The following is a 19739-nucleotide window of genomic DNA, read 5'->3' as shown; positions in this document are numbered from 1 at the left end:
CAAAACAATTGCTGAAGAATGACAAGGACAATCTGCGAGCTTACCTGAACAAACAAGTGCCACCACGTCTCAAACTGCTTTTTAAAGGACTTTGAGAAGTGGTTGTGTCAAGGATTTCGGAAAGGCTTATTATGGGATGTGAAAAGACCCTGATGTGCACTTGTGTATCTGTGTATTGGAAAAATCTGAAACTCTCTTGACACAAAATTGTGAAAGTGTAGAAAAATATAAATGGAAGTGGTGAAAAGCAGAAGTCCTGCTCACAGCAAAAATACTTTGACAAAAGAAGAGGTCAGTAGGTTACACTGTACTTTGCATTAAAGAAAAGATACCTCCCATAGACCTACTCCTTTCAAAGTTGCTGTGGCCTTACAAATAAGAGCACTTTGTTTAAATATGTGGATATTTTGAATACTTCCTTTTGCCAGAACAGGGCAGTCCTCAAAAACGAAAAAAGGCGCTTTTAAGTGTAAAAAAGTGTTTCTTCTCAACTTTACAAAGCATACCCTCCTCCAGAGTGAGCGCAGTTAAAAGACATAGTAACAGGAAACTTACTTACTTACTCTCCGTTTCAAACAAATCGCTTTTGTTTGACTGAAAAACCATCTCACTGTGCGAACTTTTTCCATGACCGCAGTAAACTACAACTCCCAGCAGCCTCATTTCCGTCTTGAGAACATTCCAGCCAATCAGAAACCTTGTGGATTTATGGTAGCTATCTGGGGCATGGGGCCAGCGCGTCTAGCCAGCTCAAAGTGCCACGACTTCACAGCAGACCGAGGATTCTCCAGCGGAGTCAGGAGGAGAGCACTGGAAAAAAAGACAAGTTAGCCAGATAGCTGGAAATATAGGTAGCTTTGCTCAAAAGCCACTTCATCTATAACTCGACCTCAGTATATTCCCTTTGAAGCGAGCAGACGTAGCGTTATCAGCGCCGGGGTAAGCGTGGGATTCTTGGAATTTTTTTATTCATTGAACCATCTTTAGCTAGCTTGGAAAGCTGTTAACTGTTAGCCCCTAAGAAAACTACTGCCATAGAAACAGACCAGACGGAAGTTATTTAAAATGATTTTAGACCTTTTTCTCGCTAACTGTTTAGTCTGCATTTTTATTACAGCTTGTGTTGTCCATTTTTGTTGCGTAAGCGACGCTTATTGTGCAGGACGTTAGCCAATTTCATTGATTCATAGTGTTAGCTGCAGTGCTAGCTGGTAAGTATTGATTAAAACCATATAAAATTTAAAATAAATAAATAAATGAAATACTTGGAGCATTTGCACATCACTGTGCTTTAATGCGCGGCACGAGAAATAGGGTGCTCATAACGGTTTGTAAACTTTGAATAATCCCTTTCACTTGTGGTTTTGGGATAATTTTAGGATTAGCTTGAATAAACTATCTTTGAAGTTATTGAAGTCGATGTGTGTGTATTAGATTATGGGGAACAAGTAAGCTGTTATTATATACATCTTTTTAAAACCTTCACGACTTATTCAATTTCACGCCTTTTATCTGAAGACAGTTTAAATATCTTCAGTACACCCTCTATGAGAACCGCTATAGCCATGAATTAAAGTCAGATATCTTAGGCTCTGTCTGAGGGATGTGTTTTTCGTAACAAAGGTGCACTTCTATATAACAGTTGGGGTCGAGTTGGCTTTCTTTCAGTCCTCTTCTTCAGTTCAGCCTGAGTAAAGATGCGCTGGTGTGTGACATCACAGATAGGAGGCAGGGCCGTACCTTCCCCTTTGAGTCTAGCTTATAGACCCTGCAATGAACAGGGACTCTGGACTCTTATTCTGCACTTTTCCTTTCCGTGTCACGTTGCTTTGTTTTAAAACAATAAACCTCTACATGTGTTGGCTTCTTGTGTTTATGCATTTTCTGTTAAGATAACATATCTGTTCCAGATATAAATGATAATTCTGCTAGAATAAATCAAGGTGTTTTAGTGACCCGCAAAAAAACAGTCAGCCAACATTTCACCCTGCAGGTGAAATGTTCTGGTCTGTGAGAAGAACTTTTAAGAGCCTTGAAGAAAAAGCTGAATACTCTTGAAGGCATTTACTTTAACCACAAGTCAGCTTATGGAAATCTCTGCATTTTCTGTGTGTATTACATTGGTTTGTAACCATTTTTGATATGATCGATCAATTTTTTGAGCATCTGTTTCAAAAAAGTTTTTGATTTTGCTTCAGAAGATATCGTGCCCAAAAGTATGGACCTGTTCTGTTATAAAAATGCAGTAATCAAAATGATAATTCTAATGTTAAAAAAGTGAATGGCTTTAAATGACACTTTGTCTGAGGTTATCGCTCTTGCATTCAGTGTTAAACTGACTGTATGAGATGCAAATAAATGTGAGAAAAACGCATTCAACCCGAAAGTAAGCAACTATTTGGTTTCAGAGTTCAAGATTTATTGTTCTGCTTTCTGTGGCCACAAGTTATTGGACTTGACAGTGACACCTTGAGGCCGTTTGATGTAAAAGCTAGGATTGTTTCTCCTAAGAGCATTAATGGTAATTCTGTCTGATCAGTTGCTTTGCTAAAGCAGCTAATGTTACTTACATTTTTTTCTTTGGTAATATTACAATTTTGTCTGAGTATGAATGACAAAGTGAATCCCCCCCCCCCCTTTTATTTTTATTTTCCAGGTTTACTAAAATTTAGCCATGGATATCTATGACCCCCAGACCCTTGGGATTATGGTTTTTGGTGGATTCATGGTGATCTCTGCTGTTGGGATTGCCCTCGTCTCCACCTTCTCCATGAAGGAGACCTCTTATGAGGAGGCCCTGGCTAAACAGCGCAGAGAACTGGGTAAGACACAGTCTGTTCGCACTGAGAAAAAGAAAAAGGACAAAGTGTCTGAGAAGAAGAACCGTGGAAAGAAGAAAGATGAAAAGCCCAATGGGAAGATCCCAGAGCAGGAGAAAGCTGAAGACGTTTCTGAAGGCGATGCCGACACTGACGCTGACATAGTCAGTGAGGGTGTAACTGCGCCAACTGTAGCTCCTTCTGTTTCTGTGCCTGTCTCCACTTTTGAAGTTGCAGCAGAGATGCAGCCCAAGTCTGCTGCTGAACCAAACCCAGCTCCTGAGCCCTCACCTGCACCTTCACCTAAAGAGAAGAAGAAGAAGCAGAAAGTGGCGAAGGTTGAGCCAGCTTCAACCCAGTCATCTGTAGTTGTGTCTGAACCGATCAAGTCCTCTGCAGCTTCTGCCGTAACCCAGGCTCCAGTCTCTGCCCCAACGAAGGTAACTGCTCCATCCTCTGCACCTGCTTCAGCCAAGGCCGCTCCTCCACCTGCTTCAGCCAAGTCTACTCCTCCACCTGCTTCAGCCAAGGCCGCTCCTCCACCTGCTTCAGCCAAGTCCGCTCCTCCACCTGCTTCAGCCAAGTCCGCTCCTCCACCTGCTTCAACGAAGTCTGCTCCTGCTCCAACTTCTACAACAGCCAAGTCCTCTTCAACCAAATCTTCCACTTCTGCTGCTCCTGCATCAGCTAAGCCTGCCCCTGTCACATCCAAATCTGCTCCAGCACCAACCAAGTCTGTACCAGCTCCATCTAAAACTGCTCCGGTGCTGGAGGCTGTCACTAAAGATGTCCCAGTGATGGCTGTGCCCCCGGTGGGATCCCAGCAGGCTCCCTCTGTTGCAGCAAAAGCACAAGAACCCAAGAAAAAGGCATCAAAGAAGAAGACTGAGCCTGGTAAGCATTTATATTTTAGAGATCTCTGATTACTGTGTACTAGATGTTGCAAAATGTAGTATTATTAATCTTATTTTAATATTTATATGGTTTAATTTTAAAGTTATTAAAGAAAGAGGAATGGCTCCGAAACAGGCAGTCTACACACGGTAGATGACAATGCACATAGCTCTACAGAAACTGCAGCTTTAGTTTCAGATATGACCACAGTGCTGCACTGGCTGCTTTTTATTATGCTAATATGTCCCTTCATTTCCCTCACATATGTCTTTCTGGCATCTTTTACCTCTTCCAAAGAGATGTGAGGGAGAGATGAATGGGAATCCTTGGTTCCAGTGCTGGTGATTTTCTGTGTGTGCATACAGAATACTTTTTAGGATGCACGTGTTTCCTTGCTCTAAGCTCCTCTCGAAGCCTCCTCCCTGCTCTTTTTGAGGCACATTTAAGGGACTGGTCCATCTCCAGTGGTGGAGGAGGAGGAATGAGTTCACATCAGTGTAAAACAGAAGATCTAATGTTGTACATGTTCCAAAATGAGAAGTACTCACTGTCTTTACTTCCTTGGTAACCCTTCATATGTTTTAGATATCGACATTTTTTTCTGGGAAGCTGGTTGTTTGCTCTTTGATTAACTCTACAAGCAGCTATTCTTTAATGTAAACAAGACATTGTTTGCTCAACGCAAAGGCCTGCTATTATGCTATGCAGCTATCTGCTGTTACTGTTACAGTTTCTATAATAGACCTTCTCATTTAAATCAATGGAAATGGCAGGAACTACATTAGCCATAACACTGGTTGTTGTAGTGAGAGTTTAATGTTTAAGAGTTGGCTTGCATACACATACTTACAATCTAAGTCAGGAATAACTTGTCAGTACTGATGAACTTGAGCTGTGGACTTGTGGAAATAGTGCCAATGGCAGTGGTGGGTAACGTCTGGCACTCAGCTCTGGAGGACAGAGAGCACACCAGCTTGTCCAAACACTGTTGCTCTGTTTTGTTAACTTACAAAGCCTCTCAGTGCTGCTGACAATGAGAAGAGAGGTGGGGTCGGCTTTCTCACTTGCCTGAGGCTTGTCTCCGCCTGGTGCCACAATGCCCCATTATTTTGCCATCTGAAAATGCCCAGGGCCCCAGACCCAAAGGACATGTTGTAGCATTGTCCTTTTCCTAAGGCGGTGTGAGAGAATTCAGTCACCTTTGTCTAGACCACCTTATTTTAGATATTAATTAATTCTGAGTTTATTTAATTCTTCTGCATTATTCTGTGTTTGCCTTTGCAGTTGCAGCAGTGGATTCTGCCGATGCTCCGCTGTACCTGCCTTATAAGGCCCTGGTATCAACCATCAGCAGCATGGTGTTCAGTGAGGGAGAGGCACACAGGCTCATCGAGATTCTGTCTGAGAAAGTTGGCATCATCCAGGACACCTGGCACAAGGTATGGAACAGCAGAGTCAGTGAAGGAAAAGCCTCACAAAAGAACATAGTTCACTGAATACATTTGAGAGTTGAAGAAAGATTCATTCTTTTGCATCTCTCTGTGTGTTTGTTTGTGTGTTTAGGCCACTCAGAAAGGAGACCCAGTGGCCATGCTGAAGAAGCAGCTGGACGAGCGAGAGAAACAGCTGGCAGCAGAGCAAGAGGATGCTTCTGCAGTAAAGAATCGTCTTCGAGAGCTCACCAAGGTCAGACATAGAAGAGTCTCAAAAACAGCAGGTCTGCCCAGTGAGACTATTATTACTCATAATATGGACGAGAATCATAGCTGCATTTAAATCCTTATTATAACTAAGCCTGAAAGTGTGGTTTGGCATTGTGGCAGCAGATAAAGAAACTAAATTAAAAGGACTAATATCCTGTTGCCATGACTGTGCACTGACAGCCGCACTAGTCTTCTTTTGTCCTGAGGGTGGCACTATTGGGAAGCTAACTTTATCAGGTTACAATAGAGAAAAAAATCTTTAAGATGCAGGGGCAGTAGTTTCACTTTGATTTGGTAGCCACTGCTCTGTTTTACACCGTATTATGATATATTTTTTAAAAACCTGATTGGTAGGTGCTAAGTGAGAGGTAAAGCCAATAATATGTTCCAAAATTTATAATCCTCTCCTCTCTCGTGAGATTGATGGACAGTTGGTGAGATTTCATTCTTAAGTGACTTGTTGTAACACAATGAACGTGAATCCTTTCTCTGATTGTGCCGTCCATTTATCAGGAGTTGTCTGCTGAGAAGGCCAAGGTGGCCAGCGTAGAGACGAGGCTGAGTTCTCAGCTGAGTAAGAGAGAGCAAGAAATGGTTGCTCTGCAGGCTCGCATGCAGGCCAGCTACCAGGACCACGTAGCCCAAACGCAGAGACTCAATGCAAAGGTCAGTTTAATACACATTACATTGAATTTAAAAATCAAACAGGTATATTTGTGTTTGCGTTGTATTATTTTATGGTTCTCTGAGTAATCTGACTCCTGTTAGAAAGGAAGATTTAGTTTACTCTTGAAACACATTAAACATTACTCTTGTGAAAGAGCAGTAGCACCAGGCTTAATGGTTTCTTTAGCAACATTAAAAAAAAATCTTAAAAATGACTGCAGATCCTAAGCCTTCAGGACCAGCTGGAAAAAGGCCCCAATGCCCAACTTGCTCGCCTACAGCAGGAGAACTCCATCCTGCGTGATGCGCTCAACCAGGCTACGAGTCAAGCCGAGAGCAAGTGAGTTTTTACCAAACGCTGACACGGTAACTGACTAGTATGGGGCATTAAGAGATTTTTACCTCTTTATAAATACATTAAGTTTTAACTTCAGTACAGTGTGTACTGATTCAGATTCTTTTTATAACAGGTCTGAAGGTTGACTCAGGCTTGAAAGGCATGTGTCTTTACTCTTGAGCTGATGTCTGTCTCCCCTCTGCCCTCAGACAAAATGCAGAGCTGGCCAAGCTGCGACAGGAATGTGCAAAGTTAACCAAGGAACTCGGAGAGAAGACGGAGAGTGTGCTTGCAGATGAGAACATAAGGAAAGGGCTGGAGGCCAAGGTCTCTGCTGCTGAGAAGGAGCTCTCACAGTTTCAGGTTGGCTGCATTATCTTTATTATCACTACATAAGACCTGATTTTTTTTTTTTTCCCTGTCTGTTTTGCTATGGGACCACATTTATTCTAGCTTTTTTTATATAATCTTGTTTCTGCAGCGAGTTGGTGTCTGAGCATCTACAAAATGCAAGCCTAGGCCTTTCCCCACCAATCTCTAGACTCTCTAATGTTAAGGGACGTCTAATTGCCTTGTAATCATAGAGCCTAGGGCCGAGAATGGAATGCAGCTGTAACAATGAGGGGGGCTGTAGGTGCCAGCTGGAATGCGTTCATGTCCGAGCATCGCTCCTCCCCAGCCTGTTGTAATCGGCCATAAAAACGTGACACCATTTCCAGTTTTCAGGCAGGAAGTACAACAGTGTGTTTTGGTCTGTTAATTTCCTTGTTTTATGCACTATCAGCCCACACAGTCCCACTCATGGAATGCTGCTGCTCTGAGCTATTACTGGTAATGTGGAACAAGTGAGTCAGCACTTCTCACAAGTCAAGTGTGCCTTTTGTTTAATCATTTACTTACTGCCCTCCCAGCAGTCTAAAGTCTTTGTACATATTATGCAACAAATCACGCTCACATGATGAAAGTTATATTTTTTTGGACTGTGACTATCAACAACATGGAGACAAAGGAAATTCTGTCATTTCCAAATCAAATCTCCTCCTGTGATGCTCGTAGAAAGAACTGCTTAGCTTAGAAATAAGATGTCTGTTTAATGTAATTGTTAATATTTTTTCTTTTTGTGACATTTTCTGTTGGCTCTTTCTTTTTGTGGAACTTTTAAGGATGCATATGACTCAATGCTGTCAGTTACAAGAAAAGTTTTAGTGATACTTTGCTGCCCTCTGCTGTTTGTAACAACTTAATTTCTTCTTCAGACCAGCCACGCAGAGAAAGAACAGGCATTGCAGAGGAAATTGGAGGAGGTGTGTGAGGAACTCAGAACAACACAGAGTAGAAATGGCAGCCTGCAGGCAACTTTGGACAAGGCCCAACAGGACAGTGGCACACTCTCAGGTCAGTGAGCAAAGGCTATCATATTTAAGTGTTGGCATTTTTTTATGTCAGTAGTTTAAATAGAAAAATTAATCTTAGACAAGTCTTAGTCAAAGTATTTAAAGCTAAAGATTAACTTGCAAGTTTTTATTTCTACAGAGTTTCAAGTACGTGTTAAGAAGTTGGAGGCTGAGCTCAAGGAGCGTTCTGCTCAGGTGGATGCCTTCACTGTCCAGCTGGAGGAGACAAAGAAAGAGAAAAGACAGCTTGAACAGCAGGTGGCGTCAATCAACTCCCTGTTGGAGGCCAGTCAGAATAAAAAGGAGGAGGATAACAAACAGGTAAAAGTATTTTAAGTTTGACCTCTATGAAAGAGATGACTAATACGTAACCACACCTAAAATTGCTGACTAGTATGTAGTCACACCTAAAGATGTTTGTTATTTTTACATTTTCCAGGTGAACTCTGAAGATGTGGAACGTCTAAAGATCAGGTAGGTGTTTACTCTTCCTCTCTCATAAATCAATATCACATCCAATGCTGGTTTATTCACTTTCTAAATATCACGCCCTTATGTACAGCTTGCAAGAGAGAGAGAGCCAGTTAAATGTGCTTCACGAGGAACTGAAGCAACTGCAGATAAAGAAGGAAGCTGCTGTAAGCACTGCATGCATTTGACATTTAATTTGTTACCAAAAAGTATCACTTCTCAGTTTCTCAGGATAAATATAGATCGCAAAAAATGGGCTAATGGCAAATAATGTTCCCTTTCAATAGGAGAACACTATTGCTGAGCTTGAGCAAAGAAATAAGAGGTAAGGTGCTTTATAATTATCTTGGGCTAATAGAAAGTGCAGGTTGGTTTTGTTATGATTTATACCTCTGTGTAAATTGTGTAACCTTTTAGTGAAGATGCCAGTCAGGTCACAGCACTTCAGGATGAACTCAAAAACCTCAAAGAAGAAATGGTGACACTGAAGAACACACAAGTAAGCGTTCCTGTCGATGTGCATGATTCTGCTTTTAGAGCTGCCCAGAAAGAAAAAAATTGATTTGCATGTTGTTCCTGTTTCAGCAGTCAGATGGCTCTGCAGAGCTTGCACTACTACAGAACAGGTAATGCACTTAAATGTTGCTGTTCTGCCTTAACAGGCAAATCGTACACACAGGTTAATAAGTCTGCCACATGTAAAGATCAGCCTCGCATAAAATTAGGTCAGTTATTTACATCTGTTTTGTCTTTTGTTTGCTTTAATAGTTTGACTGAAAAGGATGCTCTGGTCACGTCATTACAAGATGAACTGAGGGTAGCAAAAGAGAAGGTTGCCACTCACGCGGTAAGTCTTTTCACCTGCTGGTGGCTTATCAGCGGAAACCAGTTTGCTGCCAGTCACCTTACTGATAATGTCGTTCACTGCTTAAACAGAACACTGCGGCAGAACTGGCAGCTTTTCAAAATGAAACCAAAGAAGCTCTCCAGACACTTTTCCCACAGATACCTGTAGAGACAGAGCAGGTAAGAAAGGGGGATTTCACTGGGAGAGTTGCTGAATGAGCTTTTTATTCCAAAACAGGTGATAATGTGCCTGTGACTCATTTATGCCTACTTTTTCTCCTCTTAGTTAAACTGGTTAAAAGTGTTTACACAGAACGCTCAGGGAGCTCTGAGCCAGGAGTCTCAGTCAAACACAGCACATTCAGTAAGCCACTTTACACTGTTTCCACATACTGGTTTAAAGTAACCTGGCAGAAGAGGTTCTGAATGTTTGTGGTTTGTTATAGGAGTTGCTTGAGAAACTGAAGGAGGGGGAGGAAAGCCATGGTTCCCTGCAGGCTGAATGTGAACAGTACAGGACAGTACTGGCTGAAACTGTACGTTTCTAAAATCCAGTGGTGAATTACGGATTACAAAGTTGATATGGTCCATCTATAGATCTCTCCATTTTCTCCTTTAGGAAGGAATGCTGAAACATCTTCAGAAGAGTGTGGAGGAGGAAGAGCTTGTATGGAAATCCAAGATGGCTAACTCAGAGGAACAGCTGAAAGAGGTGACTAATAATACCTACTAAAAATTTTCTTTATCTTGACTTTAAAAACAATGTCACTTTCAGGGGTTTTCAAAACTAATTTACGGTATCTTGTTACATTGCCAGGCTTTGCAGAAAGTCAGTAAGCTGGAAGCAGAAAACCAAAGTATAGAACAGGTGAGGATTTCTCCACTCTATTTAAATCACCTCCTGGGGGTAAGTTGGCATGTTTTAAGTTGTCTTTTTTTTTTTTCTCTACAGTTGAAGGAGCAGATGATGCTTCTGGAAGCCCAGCTGGAAAAGCAGACAGACAGTCATCTAATCTCAGAGGAGATGGAGCAGGTACACAAGCAGCTAAGATCTTTAGCAGGCTTACTAGAATTGTATTATATTTATATTAAATGACAGAAACTTGTATATTACTGGCATAGTTTCACCTTTATTCTTGCATTCAGGCTATACACCTGGTTTCTTGACTAGTTAAAAAACAACTTCCATGCATTTATTAAAGTGCAAATGTAACACACTGATGTAGAAGTCTCAAAAACGTACAAAAGCTTCCTTTATCAAATATGATACACAAGAGTTAAGGGGTTAAGCTGGAGAATATCTAATAATAAATTTGCTGAGTTATCTGTTCATATTTAAAATGATGTGTTCATTTACATATTTTGTTCCACTTAAAACAACAACACTAACATTGGCTCCTGCCTGTGCTCTGCTCTGCGTTCAGCTGAAGCTGCAGCTGTCGGAGTGTCAGAGCCAGCTGGATTTGGCCCGGAAGGAGGCCAAGGCACACAAGGAGGAGCTCGCACAGGTGACTACACCGCCGTGACTCACTTTCCCATCGTCTAGCCAATAATATGTAAAGCATTCTTATGAAAGTGTACTTGAGTTGAGAGGAGGGAATTTTCGTTAAGGAATCCATGCGACTCATGACTTCACATGCAGAACCAGCTCAGTAAGCTGTCACTGACTTATGAGTGCCAAGCGAGAGATTCATGGATGGAGGTTACGTAAACAGTGACGAGCGGCGGCTTCCTTTTTCAGGTCAGAGAGCAGCTGAGCGAGATCACGCTGCGGGCCCAGCAAGAACAGAATGGCCCGGCTGAGGCTCAACCCACTCAGGTCAGGGTGCAAATGTCACCCTTCACTTCCTGTTAGAGAGTACTGGACAGTGACATGAACGGCTTAAATAAATCTCCTTTGTTTTTTGTTTTTTTTAACATTTCCTTCACAATTGGGTTTGGTTCCATTTAATAGGACATCGAATTAAATTTGCAAGGATCCAGATGTGTGTTGTCATGTGAATTAGAAACACATTTGGTCATTTCCTTCTCCTAAATGACGGATCTTCCATGAAAAACAAGTCCTGATGACTCCGATATAGTAGGGCTGTAATTCCGGTCCGTCCAGTACTCCTCCAGCAGGGCAGCTGTTTATGCTAACCACTGCTTGCACTAACAGAGTGAGCCTAACTCTTAACTGCTGCTGATTCTCCACTTGCATGCTCACCTCTGTTTTGTTTCCTGATATTTGTTTATATGTTTAAAAGCCCAGAAACCTCGTGTTTGATTTTAGTCTTTCACCTAGAAACAGCGAGAGAAAGTACTAACTCGGTCCACAGGTTGAGCAGCTTTTGATTTATGTATGTTGGTGTGTGCACAGTGCTGGCAATTTAACAAAAGAATGTTTGTTTACGCATCACTGTGCTGCTTATTAGTGTGTGTGTGTATGTGTGTATTTATAGTGTGCCTCTGTCTGCCGCCAGGTCCAGAACGAGTTGAGCCAGACGGCAGAGAAGCTGCACGGGGAGGCGACCCACAGGCAGCAGCTCTCAGAAGAGTATGAGAAGGTATCAGCTACAGTCTGTGCAGTATTTATGTTCTTCTTACACCTTTACGTTTCTCTTAAGTTCGCAGTGGATAACAGAGATGTGTGCTGTCAACTTTCAGGCCCAAAAAACTGTAGCAGAACTTCAGGCTCAACTGGATCTTTTAAAGGATTCCTCAGAGTCGCCACAATCCGACACTGAAGACGTAGCTCAGCTGAAGGTGCGCAATGGCTACAATAGCGTTTTGTTAGAAAATAGCAACCACTGTTTGTTTGTTTTGTTTAAATTAAACAAAAAGTGCGACCGTGGTTCAAGGCATTGGGAAGCTCATCCTGTAACCGGAAGATTGCCGGTTCGATCTCCAGCTCTGTCTGTCTTGGTCTACCGCCTACTGGTGATGGCGCGATATAGCAGCCTCGCTTCTGTCAGTCTGCCCCAGGGCAGCTGTGGCTACAACTGTAGCTTGCCTCCACCAGTGTGTGAATGTGAGAGTGAATGAATAGTGGAATCGTAAAGTGCTTTTATTATTATTATTATTATAAAAACTACTGATATGGTTGAAACTGTGCATAAACATACAGATATAGCGAGCATAGTGTGAGCATATTACATGAATAGGGTTGTAGTATTTCATAGGTGAGTGTGTGGCAGGGTTACAGTATAGGATGGATGAGTGCTGGTCTATTATAAATCTTTAACCCTGCAAAGTATGTCAGGATGACAGTGGCCCTGCTTCTAACAAAAGAAACTTGATTGTCATGCAGTCTACACACCAAACAGTGCAGAATGAAAATACATCACCTGGCTCAGAATAGTGCAGCAAAAGAGAGTATAAAGAGGTCATGAGTCAAGTCACTTGACTTGATATAGAACATGGAATGAATAAGCAAGAACAAGATGTGCAAATATGTATAATATATAATAAAAAAAGAATACATCTGTTTATAAAAACATGTAAAGCTCTTTCAAAGTGTTTTTTTTTACCTTAGTTCATTGGTGTCATGTTTGCTCCTGGTTGTTTGAACAGGAGCGCTTGGCGAAGGAGAAGAAACTGTCCAAAGACCTGGGCCAGGCAGCCACTAAGCTCCAGCAGCTTCTTAAAGCTACTCGGGAGCAGCTGACCAAAGAGCGGGAGACGGTGAGAACACTACAGGAGCACCTGGAGAACAAGGTGAGTAAATGCACTCCCAGTGTGTACGCTCATAACCTTTTGTTCTTACATATCTTCATGCTACCATTTCTCATATTTCTTTTCAAGGGAGAATACGTGGAACTGAAGGAAGGAACGTCTGTGTGAGAGGAAGTTCACTGCAGACACTACAAAACTGCCAAATATGCCTTATAATTACCATAGTTATGCATTCCAAAAATTTCTTTTCTTGTACTGTAGTTGATTGCATTTATTGCAGCTGTAGGAATCAAGTATTTGATATTTTTAAAAACATTTCAAACTAAGATTAGAGGAGATAATCCTGCTGCAATCTTTATTAAAACCCACATTCCCTCAACAACTCTGGCTATGTCAGAAGTTATTTATCCCCCTGCCTTCTATTTCTGACATTCCCCCATAGTTCAGTGTTAAAAGGGAAACCGAATGTACGTCAAACGTGCATCAACCTGTGCAATTACTTTGTATGTCTTTTCTATGTGGTTGAATGATGGGAACATAATGTGGTTCATCAGTGCAGGGCCTGCTTTTCCTCTGTAGCTGGTTGCCATTAACACACATTGAATCTGAATTTGTATGAATGAATAAACTACAGTGTTGGCACTCTGTAATGGTGTTCAGTGCGTGTGTGTTGTTGCTGCAATGCAGTCAATGTTGGCAGGAAGCGAAGCATAATGGCACATTTTTAGTTCCGGTGTGATTAAAAACCACACATCTTCAGTCATGTGTCCTGCACAGTACATTTACCTTAAGGCATTCAATAGAGTTTTTATTTATGTTGCACCGATTCTCACAACAGTAGTCCCTGGCATTGCACTACTGTAAAGGACCTTATGGTTTTATAGAGGAAAACTCCAATTCTTTGTTTTTCCTCTAATTATCTTTAAGGAAAGATTGGTAAGAAAGAAGAATGTGATAAGTTTTGACATTTGGCTTAGGACCACTACACTCTAAATCATTGTGTCAGGCTTAAAAGCTGTTTGCCAAACCATTGCTATGTGGAGAAAGACTACTGCTATCTACCAGGAAGTCCTGTTAGACAGCAACATGCTCCGTGTACATTTGTCATACGACTGAATGCAGATGTGAAATCCAGCCATAGTGCTCAGACTAAAGACACCTTTAAGGGGGGGAAAAGGTGCCACTGTATTTTCTTAAAGCTTTAATTTCAATAAAACTGTTAGAATTCCCCCAAGAGTGTTTGGCTGTTTCCTTTATGACCACTTCAAGGACTTTACGGAGAGTAGAGTCTCTGAAAAAGAGACTAATTTCATTTTTAGTTCAAGTAAAGTGAGAAAGCTCAAAGTGCGACTTCTTTATAAATAAAAAAGAAAAATATAAATCTAAATGTAGTCAAAGCCTCACTAATTGCGCTTTCAATAAGAGATGTCAAAGTTCCGAGGACTGTTAAACTACTCAACTGCCGTAAATCACTTAGAGGAAAAAAAAAAAAAAAGGCGTCGCTGCCGCGCGACTTTTTCTAAATCGCCGTGCGTCATTAGTTCCCTGAAAGCAAAACAGCCAATCACGAACCGACCAGAGCGCCCCTCTTGTTCATCCAGTGTCGTATCAAACCCCGCCAAATTCTAGTGCGATGGTTTCTTTTAGCCCCAATACTCGAAGAGCCACCTGCCTGTGTTTCAGGTCCACTGTGGTGCATGCATTTTTTGGTAAGTAGACAGGGAGGGGGGCAGGCGGTGCTCCCACACGGCTTTAAAAACTGCTTCCTGTTTTCACAAATCAAGTGCCGGAACTGGATTATATTTTGTAATCGAGATCCCCGAAAGTCTCATGACGTTCAGAAACATTCACATGTTGTTTCTGTGGGAAATCTCGACAATTTAAAGTCGAAGACGACTCATTTTTGAATTACGAGGACATGACATAATATGCAAGGAGCAGTTCTTAGGGATGTGATGCTACAACTAGTAATCAGCAAATAATATCGCTCGGTTTGCTATACATTCAGGCTCCAGCTCTCTTGATTATACATTTTAAGTTACTCCCACCTCTTAAAAGCACCCACTTTTCTACCTGTAATATTTATAAGTCATATCCTGAACACTGAAATATGATAGTTGATACCAAATCATAATTGCACCGGTAAATCAAAACAAGAGGCAAAGAAGATCACAAACATTGCATTGAGTTTATTTGACAACACATCAACAGTGCAGCAATTCCAGTGATTTGTTTTTCCCTGTACTATAACTCTAGGTGTCCGTCAAAGAAACACCCCTAGGAATATTTCTGTCAAACTTAAATCCCAGCCATTTTGGCACTACAGTAGGTTGTTAATGTTGTTTTACAGCACACGTTTGCTTTCTTGTTGTGGAGAAATATTAAAAAAGGAAGACAAGTGGCATATACTGACAAATGCAGGGATTCATGAAGTTTGTATTTACACAGGGGGAAAAAGGAGAAATTTCAAGGTACCAAGAGTCAAAAAAAAAAAAAAAAAAAAAAAAAAAAAATCCCCCCTACAAAACCAAAAATGAGTAAAATACCATCTGAACAAGGTTGATTTCACAGTCCGACTGTGTGCCCAGATCGTTTTGTGTCCCTGTGTTAACACTATTAAAATCCCATTCAGAGCCCAAGCCTCCCCCCTACTTTAAGCTTTGTCAACCATCTCCCAACCCCACCCCCAAAAATCACCTTTGACGTACCATTTCAAATCTGTTTAATTGACCTCATTTTGAAACAAGGAAACAAAGCAAAAAATATATATTTTTCATTCATTTATTTATTCCTTATTGCTTAATTCAGTGATCTCACACAGCGTGGCCCTCAAGCTTGACTACACCTTTTCCCATTCTTTCTGCAAAACTTTCCCTGGTTCCATAATCTGAAAGGTCATTCATCTCCAGCATGTGTTTGACTCCTGTTAGAAAAGATAAATAAAACAAAAAAGGGAAAGACCAGCTTGTGTTAACAATATCATAGAATTTCAAAGTAAATACACGTAAATAAGAACGTGGCATGTTAAAACATTTTCTAAAAAATTAAAACAAAACACAAAAAACCAACACAAACCTGTTTGGATCTTCTTCAGGGAATCTTTGGAGCTAGCGTATTTCATTTTTTCTTTGATTGGTGCCGTATCAGGAGCCCTAATGAAGAGAAGCCATTATCCGTGTGTCCAAAACAGACTGCTTAAACATTTTTCCTATTCGTGCAAACGTCTCCTTGGAACGACAGACTCTCAAAAGCATCAGAATCCAGACATCATGCTTAGTTCTTTTATTACTTCCTGCAGATCAGTTGGGTGCAGGCAAAAAAAAAATAAAATAAAATAAATAAATAAATAAATAAATAAATAAACATGTAAAAGTGGAGGGAACACTCAGCAGAAATTTGAGGACTTACCACATCACAGCGACCAGTTCTTCTTTTCTACTTGATTCCTTTGTTTCAAAGTGGCAGTCATACATCAAGTAGCGACAGACTTTAGAATCCAGGAGGCTGATGAAGAACTTGAAGACATCGTCCTTGTCTGCCAGGTCTTTCTGACGGTAGATTTTATCGACGACGATGGCGCCCTCACTGTCATCGATTTTGAATATCACCAATCTTACGCGTTCATTCTGGTCAGCATCATTTTTCACTACTTTCATTTCATTGATGAGGTCCTTAACGGCGTCAGTGACTTTAACTCCAGATGCCTGGTAAAAAGACAAGATATTATAAAAAGGAAAAAACACCTCCCCCACACACACACACACACACACACACACACACACACACACACCTGCTCCTACTACAGACATGTAGATTTGTGACACGCCTCTCATTTAAACAATGGGATTTATAAAGTTAAGCATTGGGAGTAATTGTATTAAATACCAAGATGCAAAATGAGCACTTTAAAATAAATTGGGCTTTGGGTCGTACATCTGCAGATATTCTCAACTTCGACAGTTTGTTCCGAGAGAAAAAGCAGAAATGAAAGATGAAGAAACAGGAAGCTCTTCAAAAAGAGTTCAGCTTTGGCGAGACGTGCTGTTCAGGCAATTAAAATGTGCAAACATTTAACCAACTTTCTTTAAGCAGCAATGTGCCAAAGGGTGTTGCTATTCTTTCCCCAGTTTAAGGCCTTGAATCTGTCACATTCCAGTCATTGTGGAACAAGTTAGCACAAGAAACACCGCCCCAAGGGATTCTCTCTCAACAAGTTTGAAGCACGAACGGAGCTTCCTCCATTTTGGAGGCAAAGCCACACCATGAATGAACAAACCTTCTGCACCAAGAGCAAGCCATCTTCTTATTTCCTTCCACTCCACAGTAATCACATGTAAGCCTTACACCGTTGCTCTACCGACAACCAATTTCACACAGTTTTCACTTTTTTCCTCCTTTTTCCCTCCAAATTTGGTTTTAAAAGGAGGCTTAAAGCTGTCATCACTTCTAAGGCTGCATTGTTTAGCAGAGCGCACAAATCACACAAGAGTGGCAGCTCAAGCAAAAAAAAAAAAAATCCTAGCATAATTCTTTGTGAGAGGTACTCACCATTTTGCTTCTGATGTGTGACGGAAACAGGCAGCAGAGAAAAATGGCAGCAGCAGTTAAAAAGCTGAGGGGTCATAAGGAAGGAGAGCAGGTTGACTCATAGAGGAGGAGCCCTGTTGAATTGAGCACACCTCCAGAAGGCGGCCCAGCCCTCCGTTCCCAGGTGTGACAGTTTCATCTGCAACCTCAGCATTTGCATTTAATCACAATTATAATTTGAAGCTTAAATCACAAAAAAGGTGTGCGTGTGCTTAAGTGCCTCACACAACGTGAGTGTTTTTTGTTTTCTTTGTTACTTTTACTTCTATGCGCTTTAGTCTTGTTAAGCTTGATATCTTTTATCTTTCTCAGGTGAGGCTCCCAGGTGTTATAGACGGGAGCGGCACATGACGTCCATATATGGAGAACAACCGCGTCTACACTTTTTAAGCCATCTGCAGCTCAGATGGATTTCTATGGCCTTATATGGTAATAGGTAGGATGAGCAAAGAGATGTGTCAAAAGAACTTATTTAGCTACCTGTGGAAACCAGACTGTTTCTGCACAGTGAGCTGTGAGATACACAAATGACTGTTTCAGGCCAAAACCACACTTATATCTGCATGCATATTTGCAACTCGTGAGGGCCGGTTTAGAAGAGCATGTTAGTGTAAATGTTGAGTTGCCGGCTTCGTTTCTTAAAGGTTTTTTTTTTGTGTGTGACTCGGTGATGACTCAGTTTTGTTTTTATAGCTCAGAAAAGTTGCACCGCTGCTCTTAAAGTCATAGCACCACAAGCCCTGTGTTTCTCTCTGTCGCATTGACCTACATGTAAAAGAAGTGTAATCATATGCACATGACATACAAGTGTAAAAGGAAGGAGGGGCCTGACTGGCCCCTACAAGGCCTGCGCCATGACTCTTTGAGCAAGTAATGTGCTAAAACGACAGGTCCAGGCTACAGGGTGTACTTCACTGAGTATCTCTCTACTTTTCTTTGCCCTACTGCCTTACATGCCCACTGCAATTCAGAGACAAATGTAATGTTCACATTTATTTTTTATTTTTTATACTTTTTTTTTTTAGATTAGGATAAGTAGTATTCTTGATCTAGATAGGACAATTGATTCCAGGGGGAAGTTCAAGTACACAAGCTCCTCTCCAGAGCCAGGTATTTAAGATTAATTTAGATTACAATGAATAAATTCATCCCAGTAGTGTTTAATCACAAATAACAGGACAAAATCCAAATGAGATTCATGCAAATTTGAAAAGGCTTCCAGTCCTGTCAGAATAACTTTACTGAAAGTTTTTGTTTTTGTGTACTTTAAAATCATACCCGAGTCTCCAATCAATACATTCAGTAACTCATGTAGTAAATCATACTTTCTCTGTCAGCATCTTATCGTATCAGTAGATAACTTTTTCATTCTTTTCTTTTCTAATCCTTTTTAGATAAAGGGCACGGTGCTTTTGTCAGGCCTGTCCTTTTAATGGCACCTCAGACACTATTTTTAAATGCAGATACTCTGCTTCAGCAGCACAGTGGCCTCTCTTCCTCTCTGTGGATTCGTGGTTTACAGAGTCAAGAGTCCCGCCCCACATCCGGACTAACGTCTGTTCCAAAAAGCCAGGGTGTGCAATAAGTACAACGCCTAACATCAGAATTTGTGTCTCGAACAAGACTTATATTTATCCCACAGTTGGGAAGCTGTTTAGCAAAAGGTGTGATCGAACTGAGCACAGAAAACTCTTTCATCAGTGTTCCTGAGATTTTTCTTTTGGTTTTAATTTTTTTGCAAGGCCAGTCTGCCAGAGCTGAAGGCAGCCAGCAGCAGCCACTCTCAAAGTTTTAAAAGAGGAAATACAACCCTGAACCACACAGGGCAGGAAATGGCTGCTGCATAGCTCTCTGTGAGTTGAATATTTCATGCTGCTGCAAGCATATTTGGAGTTTTGCCACAACCCACGTCAGAACAGCCGGTAACCAAATCTGTGAGAACTGTGACATCTGCTGGTAAATCATGGGTACTAACATGGTTGACACTGCTGGGCTTTTCTGTTGTATGTATGGCATTTGTCAGTATCCTCTTCTTCTTTCGGCCGTTCCCTTTAGGGGTCACCACACTCGATCATCTGCCTGTTTTTCACTCTATCCTTAGCATTACATTTTATCACACCAACCTTCTGCATGTCCTCCTTCACTATATCTATGAATCTTCTCTGTGTTCTTCATCTTGTTCCTTCGGCCTGGCAGCTCCATCCTCAACCTCCACGGTCCAAATGTAGTCGAGTGGTTAAAATGTAATTTAATAATTGAGATATATAGGTTTTCTCTTGGGATGTTAGAGTGCCCGTAAACATTTTCTCTCATCATGTTCTTTTGAATCTGTTTTTGGTTTTTAAAAATGGTTTTAATTTGGGGTTTG

At 41.2% G+C, this 19739-nt stretch overlaps 2 protein-coding genes across 4 annotated transcripts; one reads left to right on the top strand and one right to left on the bottom strand.

Moving 5' to 3' along the window:
• Nucleotides 1–723: 723 nt before the first annotated feature.
• rrbp1a (ribosome binding protein 1a) lies at nt 724–14013 on the top strand. Of its 3 annotated transcripts, none has more exons than XM_085478079.1 (27): nt 725–939; nt 2657–3713; nt 4998–5152; nt 5277–5399; nt 5930–6082; nt 6304–6422; nt 6629–6782; nt 7676–7814; nt 7953–8134; nt 8253–8287; nt 8376–8451; nt 8572–8609; nt 8702–8783; nt 8873–8910; nt 9053–9131; nt 9221–9310; nt 9417–9494; nt 9577–9666; nt 9750–9842; nt 9948–9998; nt 10083–10163; nt 10555–10638; nt 10872–10949; nt 11593–11676; nt 11777–11875; nt 12683–12826; nt 12914–14013. In XM_085478079.1, exons 2-27 carry the CDS (start codon nt 2675–2677, stop codon nt 12950–12952), a joined length of 3423 nt encoding a protein of 1140 aa, XP_085334205.1. In that variant the 5' UTR covers nt 725–939; nt 2657–2674; the 3' UTR covers nt 12953–14013. The 3 variants fall into 3 exon arrangements, with proteins under 3 accessions (XP_085334206.1, XP_085334205.1, XP_085334204.1); XM_085478078.1 differs by having other exon boundaries at nt 8870–8910; XM_085478080.1 differs by lacking the exon at nt 10872–10949 and having other exon boundaries at nt 724–939; nt 8870–8910.
• Nucleotides 14014–14958: 945 nt separating this feature from the next.
• On the bottom strand, nt 14959–17391 carry cfl1l (cofilin 1 (non-muscle), like). The gene is made up of 4 exons (XM_085478077.1): nt 17333–17391; nt 16193–16488; nt 15860–15936; nt 14959–15707 (listed from the first exon to the last, which is right to left on the bottom strand). Exons 1-4 carry the CDS (start codon nt 17333–17335, stop codon nt 15598–15600), a joined length of 486 nt encoding a protein of 161 aa, XP_085334203.1. The 5' UTR covers nt 17336–17391; the 3' UTR covers nt 14959–15597.
• Nucleotides 17392–19739: the final 2348 nt, after the last annotated feature.

The sequence above is a fragment of the Copadichromis virginalis genome, linkage group LG13, assembly GCF_057382275.1.
Source record: "Copadichromis virginalis isolate Kocher_CV1m ecotype Utaka linkage group LG13, C_Virginalis_male_GT1.1, whole genome shotgun sequence".
Classification (NCBI taxonomy): domain Eukaryota; kingdom Metazoa; phylum Chordata; class Actinopteri; order Cichliformes; family Cichlidae; genus Copadichromis; species Copadichromis virginalis.
Note: the sequence above shows the minus strand (reverse complement) of the source record. Positions and strands in the feature narration are given on the sequence as shown.